Here is a 13238-nt window from a genome sequence, read left to right on the forward strand (position 1 = left end):
ATTCCTAATCTCTCTAGAGTGGTCAATTCATGTTTCTAAATAACTCTTAATAAACAAATGGATGTTTTCTTACCGTAAACTACAGAAGTTTTCAGATTTTGACAATTTAATATGAAGTTAACAAAATGGAATTACACCTACAATAGAAAAAGCCAACATATTCTAAAATTTATACCTGGCTAGCAATAGAAAACACAATGTTAACATTCTGCAAATTGACAAGTGTTCATTAAAAAAAATCATACTGAAAATTCTCATATATTCTATCTGGCAATCCAACATTTTAAATGCATATTTCTTCTTTACGGAAAGAATATCTGTCAGGCTAATCTATTTGTTTCTTGAGTGCTGTTGCAATGGACTAGATCCAAAACCCACTGAAATCAAAAGGAGACTTTCCAGTGACTTAACTGGGCTTGATATCAGGTTCTAGGTAGCACCATTCATTTCTTTAGCTTAGAAATATTTTTTGATTCTGTATTGTTCATCGGCTTAGTCTGTTAATTTATCATACATTTTGAAATGGATTCTAATGAAAGATTAAATAAAGGTCATATTCAGTTACAGTATTGTGTATACCTCTGATAAGGATTGTTCCTTCAGCCTGCAAATTGGATAAATGGATGTTTCACAGACCAATTTTTGCTGTTACATTTTGTCAGCTAAAGATTGCAAAAGTTTCTGAATGTTAAAAATAGTCTTATATTCCCATTACAAGTAACTTGAGAAAAAGTAAATCAAATCTGCAGCCAAATTAGGATTATGTAATACAAATGTGGCAGACGTGGCTTTATACTGAATGAGATTTTGTTGTAGTTATTGCACTTTGAGTTCAAGATATTTTGAGAAAACTGATATGCATAGTGGCATTATTAGATTTCTTGGATTTATGTATTAGTATCTTCATATTGATATATCAGTCTTACATGCAGCATCATGGACTTGTTGGCTCTACTGTATGCAAAAAGAGGAGAGATATTGCACCTAATGGGGTTAAATTAAGGACATTTTTGAAGAATATGAGATTAAATTAGAAATGAGTGATGAGAAGGGAGATGGTGCTTAGTTTCAGATCTGTATTAGGTTGGTGTTGACATGATTTTTGCATCTTTTTTTCCTATGTTGGTTCCACTGCTCTGGATGAAATAATAATGAATAGATATTTCTATAGAATCCAACTGAATGCAGGCACTTTTACTACTTACAACAGAAAGCTGTTCCAAGTGGCATGTTTCCTGATATCACCATCTCTGTCCCCACACAAATAGGAGCCTATTTTAAAAAAAAGACCCAAAAATCGGGACTGTCCCTATAAAATCAGGACATCTGGTCACCCTAGCAAGATTCATCCTTTACTTTCCATAATCTCAGCCAAATTTCTTGTTCAGGGCCTCATTATATTCAGCTTGGACTACTGCAATATCCTTCTCTCTTGCTATCCTAGCGCACACATACAAAATGCTCCTCTTTGCTAGTCAGTTTGATCATATCACTCCCTTCTTCAATTTGGCTCCTAAGGTGTTATCTCATGAAATTTGAGCTTCTTGTCACCACCTCCAAAACACTATAAACTGTGCACCTCCTTGCTCTCCCTCGCAATGTTTCACATTCCCTCTGCTCTGCCAGCATTCCCACCTTCATGTATCCATTTGACACTTCTCCCTCATTTACCTCTGTGTCTTCATTAACAACAACACCTACGTCTATTATCACCTTCTCACGCTTGTCCAAAAGGCCCACTACCCCATCCACATTTAAGTCCCTTTTAAAGACCCATTTCTACCATGCTGCCAACAGTAGATCTAATTGTATTACTTGAAACCAAACCAAACCAAAAAAAAAGTCTGTTGGTCCCTTTCCCCTAAATTCTGTCTACCTTTCCATCTTTAGACTGGGAGCTCCTTGGGGCATACCTTCCTTAATATTTGGAAAGCACCCATCACACTGTAGATTGTAAACTAATAAATATTATTAATTTAATGTGAATAAGGACTGCAGGATCTGACCCTCTGAAGGGTTTTCAGAGTTAGTTCTAGATAAAGCTCATTAATCTTGTCAGCCTAGAAGTCTCTAAGACATGGAACATCCTGGTAGGGTTTTGGTGTCTGAGAAAAAACAGCATCAGCTTCTGAATATTTTAGAAGCTGATGAAAGCCACTGCTGGCCACTACAACAACATAATTTCCCATGTTCAACTAGTGGTCAGAAAAAAGCTCCCATTGTCTTCAAGGACAAGAACTGATGCAATACTTTTACACTAAACAATAAATTAAAAATCACAAAATATTGTTCACTCATATCCAAATTCTCACCAGGGCACGGGCACACAGATCTGCATATGTATTGACTACCATGGAGTTGCGCCAGGGATGAATTTGGCCCATTCTTATATTTCTGCATGTTCAGTAAAGTTAACTGCAGTATTCAACTCTACTAGGCTACAGCATATGGATTTGTGACTTATTTCACATTGAATACAACTTGGTAATCATTCTTGAAATGGAAGATTCATTTTAAAGTAATTACCTTCTCTTGATATTGTCGTCGTGAGGAATCCAAAGACTGAATTAGGGCCGTGGCATGACCAACAAACATGGCATAACATGTAGCCCCCACAATCATACTCAACATGGTAATCCAGAGATCGGACATGCTGACAGGGGCCCGGGCTCCATAACCAATACAAAGCATGTGGCTCATGGCTTTGAAGAGTGCATACGAATACTGCTTTCCCCAGGAATCATTCTGCAAGAAAAGAGAAAAGTGACACAGCCAGCGAGAAGGTGGAGGACAAAGTATTTTTGACCTATGTAACAGGAACATTATAGATCACTGGTTTTGAAGGAACATCCTGGTAATGTATCCTCTGTGTATAGGAAAGAGATATTCTTTTAAAGTCCACTGTTACGTAAAGCATTGGGAAGACTGTCAGATATTACTTAGCACAGTGACAGAAAAAAGTGGACTATTTTAAAAACAAATATTTTTTCTCACACTTGTATGTTAATCTAATAAAGCTAAGGATAAAAGCCAATTTTACTTTAAAGTCCAGTGTGGGGAGTTTAGAAAGAGCCGAGCATCCAGACCTTCCAAGAACACACAGGCAATATTTTGGTTTAATGTCCAGTAAGACAGATAGAAGCGATGTAGTTCTTTCTTTCTTTCTTTCTTTCTTTCTTTCTTTCTTTCTTTCTTTCTTTCTCTAACTAATTGTTTATGTTGACATCTGTGAGTGTGATAGTATAGAAAATACAGAAAGCTGCTTGTGGGTTTTTTTGTTTTGTTTTTGTTTTTGTTTATTACCACTTTCATTTGGAATTTTATTTTCTAAAATTTTAGGCAAAATTCTGTCGTTGAAAAGACGTTCTGCTCCCCATCTGTGAACCCACCGTTTCTGCAAGTAAAAACCTCAACTATATAGACCTTTCAGGCTCAATTTGAAGAAATGTAATCAAACCTCTCTACAAATGAAAGGTATCCCACACTGTGTCCACCTCTAAGAGTTATTTGGTTCCCACACTGCCCTTTTATCCTGTGTTCTGCCTGCAATGAGGTTTCAATATAATACGCTGTGGATGCCCTCACTCAGTTATTACAAGAGCCATGCATTTTGTTTTAACAAGTTTAAATAGATAAATGTTATTTACAATACATCAGCATTTAATAAATATACAATGCACCAACACTGGCTTATGGCAATTTTAACAAACTGCTACATCATTTTCAGCTATTAGCTATTTCACTTCCCAAGAACACCTTTGATTCTCATAGGTGAATGATGTGTTTTTCTACTTATTTTTCTGTCTGTGATATTCCTAGTATCACAGACATCAAAAACATCACAATTCACAAAGAATCTATCTACATATAATCTGCAGTCATGACCTACAGCTCATTCACAAGCTTTTAAAACTGTATAGGTGTTTGCAAAGTGCTGCTTTAGTCTTGTATAGGCTCAAAGGAGCTATGTCTAAACAGGACCAGACATAAAGCTGATAAGGAAGCCATGGGACTCATTTTGGATTTTTCCTATTTTCTTTGTGAGAGGAATACAACTAATACTGCTTTAAACCAATTAACCATCTCTTGCTCTTATTAACAAATCGTGCTATGAATCTCGCAGTACAGACGAGAAAAAAATGATCTCTGCCACAGACAGCTTCCAATATAATTTCAGATATGACACAATGAGGGTGTGTGGGAGGAAAAGCAATGATGACATCAACAAGATTCAGTGGTTACTCAGCAAAGGCCAGTGCTCAGCACAACATAAGCAAACAAATTGTTTTTCTCTCAGAGAAATTTGGGGAGGTGTAACACACACACACACAGGTCAACTACATTCACTGGAGTCAGCACGGCAGAGCTAGGTCTTTAGCAGTGATTTAAATACGTAAACTCAGATTTCATTGCACAGAGCACTCATCCACTAACCCATTTTTTTCCTTAATAATCAATTAATTCCTAAAAAGTGATCTGGAAAATTCTGGTGTGTGTATGAGAGATTGAGTAAGAGAGATATGCTGATTCAATACTATTTTTGGAAGGGAAGGTGGAGTCTCAACAGAATTCAAGAAGCTGCTTTCTTTGTTCATTGATCTGTCCCCAAATATAGCATGCACTTAAAATAAAATGTGCTGTTTTCATTTTTTTCAAGTTAAATACATCACACTAATACCAAGTTTAATCTACAGAAATAAGAATAAATATGATCTCAGTATTTTCAATGCATGTTCTTTAAGCCTAGGATTTATCAGCATCGGCCTTAGATTTATCAGTGTCACAGGTTGGAATTTTCCACAACTGGATGCCAAAGTGCTGGTCTTTGCTATAGACAAAAGTGCAGAGCGCATCATTCCTCTGTTACCAGAGTATAGAATTCTCTGCATGCAGCATTTCCCCACCAATTCCATAAGGCAATTTTATGTGATGCATTCTCAACTAATACTGCTGAATTACCCAAAGTCCATATTATATAGCTAACCATGCTTTGTTTACACATTCAGCTTTTCTTTAATATAATTGTTGCCATTTAAAATATTTCCCTAAATGACCCATATTCTGCTCTTGATGTGGGAAAAAAACCCCTCTATCCAGCCTTTCCAACCGATAGGTAAAAAAAGGGCATTTAATTTCTTATTTGACAGTGAGCTGATCACTGGTTCCAGATTAGCAGTAATCGGTTTAAACTGTTTTAAATGGAATGACATTAATTTGGAATAAACTATTAAAGACAGTAACTGTGAGAAATACCAAAGCTGTTTATCCAAGGATTGATTGCATAATCTAGCTTGATGACACTAGGAAATCCTCAGATGTGTAAAAGCAGTGATCACTGATCATTTACAATTAGTTTTTGGGAGTATAAGCATTAATTTAGAGCTGTTATCCCACAGAGCACATTCAGCACAGTGCAATCTTGATGTTTAAGGGTATTATACATTGAGAGTACACTTGTTTCCTCTGATCGAAGGATGTTATCCTCTCCCTCATAACTCCACATAAGCCTGTTATAAATAACTATTTTATAATATGTTAACTTCCCAGCTCATAAGCATAATTTCACAGAAAGGTTATAAAACACATTTAGGGGACAAAAAGGAAAGCTAAACTATGTTGCTCAATGGAATAAGAGTTTCTGTTTTAGTGGAATCTGAAGAGGTTATTACTAGAAGATTCTGTTGTCATCAGACAAATCAATTCTGCTCCCACATTGCAGTCCTTGCCTCAGGTACAGCTTATAATTAAGGCTAAGATTTTATCACGGTTATTTTTAGTAAAAGTCACGATGAGGTCACAGGCAATAAACAAAAATTCACGGAGCCCATGACCTGTCCATTACTTTAGTAAAAATAACTGGGGGGGTGGAGGGAGGAGAGAGGAGCAGGGCCAGGTAGGGGGGAGGAATGGAGTCCCATGAGAGGAGGGACTCATAGGCCGAGCCCCCCATCATGGTGCAGTGGCGGCAGCGGGGGGCACAGCCACAGGGGGCACACAGCCCCCCACTCCAGAGCTGGCCCATCTACAGAACAGGGTTTGCGTGGCCCCGACTGCAGCCCCCTCAAAGTCTCGACTGCAGCAAGTGGGGAGGGGGGATGACACACATCCCTGGGAAGCCGCAAGGAGGCGCATGGCCCCGGGTGTAACCGCCGGGCAGGGGTGCACGGCCCCAGCCGCAGCCCTACAGGAAGCCATGGTGCTAGGGGCTACAGGGTACTGGTTCCAGCCAGCCCCAGTAGGGCAGGGGCACACAGTCCCGCCTCCTCTTCCTGAAGCCCTGGAAGTCACAGAGGTCCAGAAAAGTCACAGAATCCGTGACTGCCATTACCTCTGTGAGTAAATTGTAGCCTTACTTATTGTCAGTTGGCCTTCCCTTGCATTCAGATATAAACTGATTTAGAAATCTTGCAGCAAGCAGGTTATTTCACAGATGGCAGTGGGGTTTTCCCATATTCTGATTCCACTCTTTCCCCCACCCTCACCCCTTCCAGATTATGCTAGCTGCAGGTGTCACAGGGAGGTGCAGGTGAGTTTGCAAGGGCATGCTTTACTAACTGTGGACCAGACATATTTGTTTTGAACTACTCGGGGGAAATTAAATTGTTGTATCCAAAATCTCTGATTTTGTTCCCTCCTCCCCACCCCCACCCCAATATTGCAGTAGCACCCAGGTCCCTGATCAGGACTAGGGCTATATTGTGCTAAGTGATGTATAAACTGAGGTAGAAATAGTCCTTACCTCAAATACTATCTAATCAATGGAATATTTTCTGGAATGACCACTGTAGCATCTGTGGACTTTGTGAAAAGACGTGTATTGAGGGATTTGATAACGGGAAATTGGGAGCCCATTATACTAGAATAGAAATAGTTTAAAGCGCTAGAGTTTTAGCTGGGCCCATTTTTGCTATAAATGCACTGCAATATAATGTAACATATAAAGCACTATAAGCACAAAAACAATCAACAAAAAATTCCACTTGAGTCAAAGAAAGTGTAAGGAGGCAGAATGTATCTTTACCAGCTGCAATGTAGCTCAGTAGTGGCTCTAGAGAAATGTCCTACCAAAATCTTGAGGACATGAGCCAATGCTCATGGAAGTCAACTGTAGTCTTTCCAACAACTTCAATGGGTATTTGATTAGGCCCTAATACCCTAAATTTGATTCTATTTTAACTTTCTCATTAAATATCTATTATCATTATCTAGAATACAACACAAGATGGGCACCTAGAAACTGACTTTGAAAAGTTCTTAAAATTAAAATTCAATTAAGAAACTAATCAACCATGCATAGCACAAGCATTTGCATAATATATTAAACACTCTTACAAAAATTGAGAGTTGAGAGAGGACTGGTAATTAACACCCAAAAGGAGGAGAAGGAGAAAGAGGTTTTGAATAAGAAAGAAGTGCCATGCATTCTTTATCAAGCTCTGTGTCACCTCCCCTTCCCTTTCTCCCCTCCCCCCCATATAGAAACTCTGAATGAAGTAAATATATAAATGTTTGTGTTGGTTTTGGTTTTTTAAATCCTTTCACTCAGTCTAGTATCCTTAAGGAAATGCAGCAAGGCTGTTTTTCCACTATTCCATTTTCCTGACATTCTCACTAGTACCTCGAGGGTAAAATCTTTGATTCCAAACCAACTCAACTTTCTTTCCATAGAATATTGCCCACAATGCCACAGAACATGATCAACTGTGCCTTTGGTTTTGCACACATTACACGGCCCAGCTTTATGTCTTTTTAATATGTTTAACTTATCATTTAGGGCACAGTGACCTGTTCACACTATAAAATGACTTCACTTTTTCTGTTGTGGTAGTGGAGTATACTATTATCTTCAATTTTGAGCATACAAAACCTTCAACCTTTTGTTTCCTTTGCCCACAGTTCTTGCCATTTCTTCACAAGTGCCTTTTTGACCACACTTTTAAATTCTTCTGTACTTAAGGGAATGTTAATATCCACCTCCCCTTTTTTTGGAGATTGTTTTGATGCTTTGTCAGCCACCTCATTTCCAGGTATTCCAATATGCGCTGGAATCCATGCTATTGTTACACAGATACCTGCTTGCATTATTTCCACAGTTAAGAACATTATTTCACTTATGTCATTTCTGCTTCCTAGAGTCTCTGTTCTCATTGCCACTATGACTGACAGGGAAGCAGATAAAATTACAGCTGCAGTTGGCTGCACATCTCTTACCCAGGTTACTGCCACCAATATCCTCATTAGTTCAGCCATCGGAATGGTCACATAATTTGATAGCCTTTGAGATTTCTGGATTCCCAAGACTAATAACATAAAAGGCTGTTATTACTCTACCTGTGCTGTCATATTTTGATCCATCTGGACTATTTTTCATAAATAAATTCAGAAATGTCATTGGTCATAATGTGTTTTATTCCTTCCCTCAGTTCTTTCATACCATTCCAAATCCACAAATGGGAGAATAATTATCCAACTGTAATTTGATTTCCCATGACTAATAATTTTTAGTTTTCTCAGTTTTTCTTTTTTATGTATCTCCTTTACATATTTTGTCTCTGATAGTATGAGAAAGCCTGTGGCAACCTAACTTATTTTGTCTACTCAGCTCCCAGCAGTCCTCATAAATTGGTTGTGTACTTCTATTTTCATGATTTTCATTTACCTTTCCCCAAAAGGTTAGATCTAATACAGTATTTCTCAAACTGGGGTCGCCACTTGTGTAGGGAAAGCACCTGGTGGGATGGGCCAATTTGTTTACCGGCCCTGTCTGCAGGTCTGGCCAATCACAGTTCCCACTGGCCGTGGTTCGCTGTTCCAGGCCAATGGGAGCTGCTGGAAGCGGTGCAGGCTGAGGAACTTACTGGCTGCCGCTTCCAGCAGCCCCCATTGGCCTGCAGTGGCAAACCGCGGCCAGTGGGAGCCGCGATCAGCCGGAACTGCAGACGTGGCAGGTAAACAAACCAGCCCTGCCCGCCAGGGGCTTTCCCTACACAAGTGGTAACCCCCGTTTGAGAAACACTGATCGAATAGTTTCACCCTTAGATTTATAGGTGCTTCTCCAGTGGCTATTTGCAACACACACACTGGTGTTATCATTGCACCACATGCCAATTGCAGAGCTGAGGCCTGGAGTAGTTCCAAGTTTCTAAGAATTGTTTTTGAGGCTGAACCACAAGCTTGGCATCCATAAAACTGGTCTTACCAATGCTTTATACCATTATAATCAGTATCTTCTTATCTGCATCCCATTTGCTTCCAGCTACACTATTAAGTAAGTTCATCCTACTTTTACAGTTTTAGAAAAGTCACATAGGTAATATCATACAATTTAATTTATCAAACACTACTTCTAGGAACATAAACTTTTTAACTATCTCAATTTTTTCACCATAAAAAAATAAGTTCCATTCTTCCCTAAATTTTTTCCTGTTAAAAAGCATTTCCTTAGTTTTTGCAAGTGAAAATTTAAATCCCCAATCATTTCCTCATTTGGAAATTCTCTGGAGTGTCTCATTTATCTTTTCCACAGCTATTTTAAGTCTTTTATGCTTAGTCCATATAACACAGTCATCTGTGAAAAAGGAAATACGTACGCCCATCTGCACACTTTCTGTGAGGTCATTTATCATAATGGAAAACAAGTAGGGCTTCTAATAACTTCCTTGAGTTTGATTTTTAATCTTGTAGGTTTTCGATAAAGCTGTTCCCCCTTTCACTTGTATAATTTTGTCACTTAAAAAGTCCCTTATCCACCAAAACATTCTCCCTTTTATTCCAATTTTGGCTGGTTTATAAAGGAGGCCTTCCCACTATAGCATGTCATATGTTTTTTCAATGTCCAGGAAGACTGTTATCGTAAGAACATAAATGGCCATACAGGGTCAAACCCATGGTCCATCTAACCTAGTTTCCTGTCTTTCAACAATGGCCAGTGACAGATGCCTCAAAGGGAATGAACAGAACAGGGAAATTATTAAGTGATCCATTCCCTGTTATCTAGTCCCATCTTCTGGAAGTTGGAGGTTTAGGGACACCCAAAGAATGGGGTTGCATCTCTGCTCATCTTGGTCAATAGACATTGATGTACCTATCCTCCATGAACTTATATAATTCTTTTTAAACCCAGTTATCATTTTGGACTCCACAACATTTCCTGAAAATGAGTTGCACAGGATGACTATATGAAGAAATAATTCCTTAAGACTGACTGAAAAAAATTCAAATTGTAATCCTGTTAACCTAAATATACAACACAGAGGAAGAATCAAAAACTTTCCCCAAAGGTCTTCAGAAGTGCAGGAAGAATTATTTAATGAAAATAAATATAGGAGTTCATTTTCAAAGATTTCATAATATTAAATTTGGCTGGGCAAACAAGAGAAGCAGCCCTAAGGTTCGTTTATTGATGAGGGAAAGAAAAACTCAAGGTCAAAGCCAAGGCATGTGACTTAATGGTAGAGAATTTAAATCCTTCAAGAAACCTTTTGAATGAGAATTTTTAAAATTGGGGGATAATGACAGAGATTCTAAAATCTTATGTGGACTAGAAAGAAATAATAATTTTATTTTTCAGATAGTTAAAAGTTGATAGACGTGATGTTATAGGCATTGTAAGTTGACAGATCTGGAGTAATGAATGATTCCATTTATGAAATGCCATTATAATGCAAACATCAGGAAAATATTTGAATTTACAATGGTTGACAATGTGTTATACAGCACAACTCTTAGAGGCAGTTCAAGGAGCAGAGTGATATAAACCTGACTAGCAACTCCACAGTATGCTGATTTACTAGGAATTGTAAGTGGAATCTCCAGTTTGCAATGATATTTACAAGCATTCTACAAAAATGCAGCAGCAGCAGCTAGGGAACCTAGTAGGAAATGGCATGTGTGAGTTCCGCACACAGCTCAGAGTAGACAACATATTATGCAGAGTTCCTGACCTGAAATGATAAAGTGTCTTAAAGATAATATAGAAAACATTCTTTAGCTTTGGACCTTTATTCCTTTGGGAGGTGTCATCATTAGTCTCAGAATCACTGGTGACTGGTGGAAGTCATATACAATAAATCACTAACTAGACAACATAAAAGACTATCATGAATAAGTCTGCCAAGAACAAAATAATTTTCCTCCAAATACTAATCAGAGCCTACTGTTTGTCTTTGCCAGGAACACTTTCAGTTTTAGGTCCACATAGACACAAATTTATTTTACTCACATAAGTAGTCCCAATGAGTAGTTCTCTTGGGTTGGCAGGATCAGGCCCTTAATAAGAAATTCAGCAAAGGAAATAATTGACTGTAGATTATAATTTTTTAGCAGTTAAGTGGGAATGGTCAATAAGTATGTATTGTTCTCACTTTACATATAGTGAAACAAAGGGCTTGTCTATACAAAGCAGTTGCACTGGTTGAACTTCAGGTAAAAATTTAAACCAGATTAGTTAATTTAAGAGTAGATAATACTGAGATATTTGGGTCCACATTTAAACTAAAGCAACATAATCCACCCTTAAACTGATATGAGTGTCCAGAAGGGTATTGGAACAAGTCTAATTAAATCAGCTTAAATGAATGAAGTTTAAACCAATGTAACTTTCTTGTGTAGGCCTAAACTGACTTAAACAAGAAAGGCTAAGTGACTTTCAGAAGGCTACCCCAAAAAAACCCATGTCAGAACAGGGATTAGAATTGAGGATTTCCACATTACCAGACCTGTGTTTAAGAATTAGACTTCACCTTTCTCTTAATGGTAAACCGCAATTTTGTACAGATGAATGGAGGAAATACAAACGTTTCTTTCATTAGTCTAAGAAGGGATTCATTTTACACCATATCTTTTGACTGTGGGGTGCATAGTTGTTATGGTCACAAATTCAGTCCTGTTGTTAAAAGCTTTAAGAGCCCCTTCCCAGCTAGTTGACATTCTACACTATTGATAACAGGAAGCAACTGAGGCCTGGTCCACACTAGGACTTTAATTCGAATTTAGCAGCGTTAATTCGAATTAACCGTGCACCCGTCCACACCAGGAAGCCATTTAATTCGACCTAGAGGGCTCTTTAGTTCGAATTCGGTACTCCACCCCGACGAGGGGAGTAGCGCTAAATTCGACATGGCTATGTTGAATTAGGCTAGGTGTGGATGCAAATCGAACTTACTAGCTCCGGGAGCTATCCCACACTGCACCACTCTGTTGATGCTCTGGACAGCAGTCCGAGCTTGGATGCTCTGACCAGCCACACAGGAAAAGTCCCGGGAAAATTTGAATTCCTTTTCCTGTCTGGACAGTTAGAATCTCATTTCGTGGTTGGACATCGGGGTGAGCTCAGCAGCACCGGCAGCGATGCAGAGCTCTCCAGCAGAGGAGTTCATGTAATCTCTGAATAGAAAGAGGGACCCAGCATAGACTGACCGGGAACTCTTGGATCTGATCGGTGTGTGGGGCGAGGAGTCTGTGCTTTCGGAGCTGCGCTCCAAAAAACGGAATGCAAAGACCTACGGGAAGGTCTCCAAAGCCATGAGAGACAGAGGATACAGCCGGGATGCAACGCAGCGCCGCGTGAAAATCAAGGACCCCAGACAAGGCTACCAAAAAATCAAAGCGGCAAACGGACGCTACGGAGACTGCCACCACTGCCCCACCAGTGACCATGGACTCTGACGATGGGACAGTGTCGACGGCCAGTTCCTCGGCGATGTTCGCGGACGGGGAAGATGAGGAAGGGTTTGTGGACGATGAGGCAGGCGACAGCGCTTACAACGCTGGTTTCCCTGACAGCCAGGATCTCTTCATCACCGTCACGGAGATCCCCTATCAACCGTCCCCGGCCATTAACCCGGATCCTGAATCAGGGGAAGGAGCAGTCGGTAAGTGCTTTAACCATGTAAACTTTTATTCTTAATATAACAGGAATCTGAAGTATGTGAAAAGGAGGTCTCTATATATATGGGGATAGAACAGAAATCCTCCTGGGAGATCTCCACGAAGCTCTCCTGGAGGTAATCGAAAAGCCTCCGCAGGAGGTTCCTGGGGAGAGCTGCCTTATTGGGTGCTCCGTGGTAGCACAGTTTTCCGCGCGAGGCTTTCATGAGCTACCCAGGGAGCATTGCCTCCCCGAGCACGGCTGCATAGGGCCCTGGTTTGTGCTGGCTTTCACGCAGCATACGCTCTCTATCTCCTTCAGTGACCGTCCTCAGGGTGATCTCGCTCGGAGACTCCTGCATCTAATTAGG

At 39.5% G+C, this 13238-nt stretch overlaps 1 protein-coding gene and 1 non-coding gene across 2 annotated transcripts in view; one reads left to right on the forward strand and one right to left on the reverse strand.

The window, feature by feature from the left end:
• Nucleotides 1-13238, reverse strand: part of HCN1 (hyperpolarization activated cyclic nucleotide gated potassium channel 1) — a 290597-nt gene that overhangs the window by 84445 nt on the left and 192914 nt on the right. The window contains exon 4 of the mRNA XM_045021684.1: nt 2527-2745. Within this exon, the coding sequence (XP_044877619.1) occupies nt 2527-2745 (219 nt within the window). The remainder of the gene's footprint in view (nt 1-2526; nt 2746-13238) is intronic.
• LOC123373466 lies at nt 10638-10744 on the forward strand. The gene has a single exon (XR_006580747.1). It is a non-coding gene; the product is annotated as a small nucleolar RNA U6-53/MBII-28 (small nucleolar RNA).

The sequence above is a fragment of the Mauremys mutica genome, chromosome 6, assembly GCF_020497125.1.
Source record: "Mauremys mutica isolate MM-2020 ecotype Southern chromosome 6, ASM2049712v1, whole genome shotgun sequence".
NCBI classification, from domain to species: Eukaryota; Metazoa; Chordata; order Testudines; family Geoemydidae; genus Mauremys; species Mauremys mutica.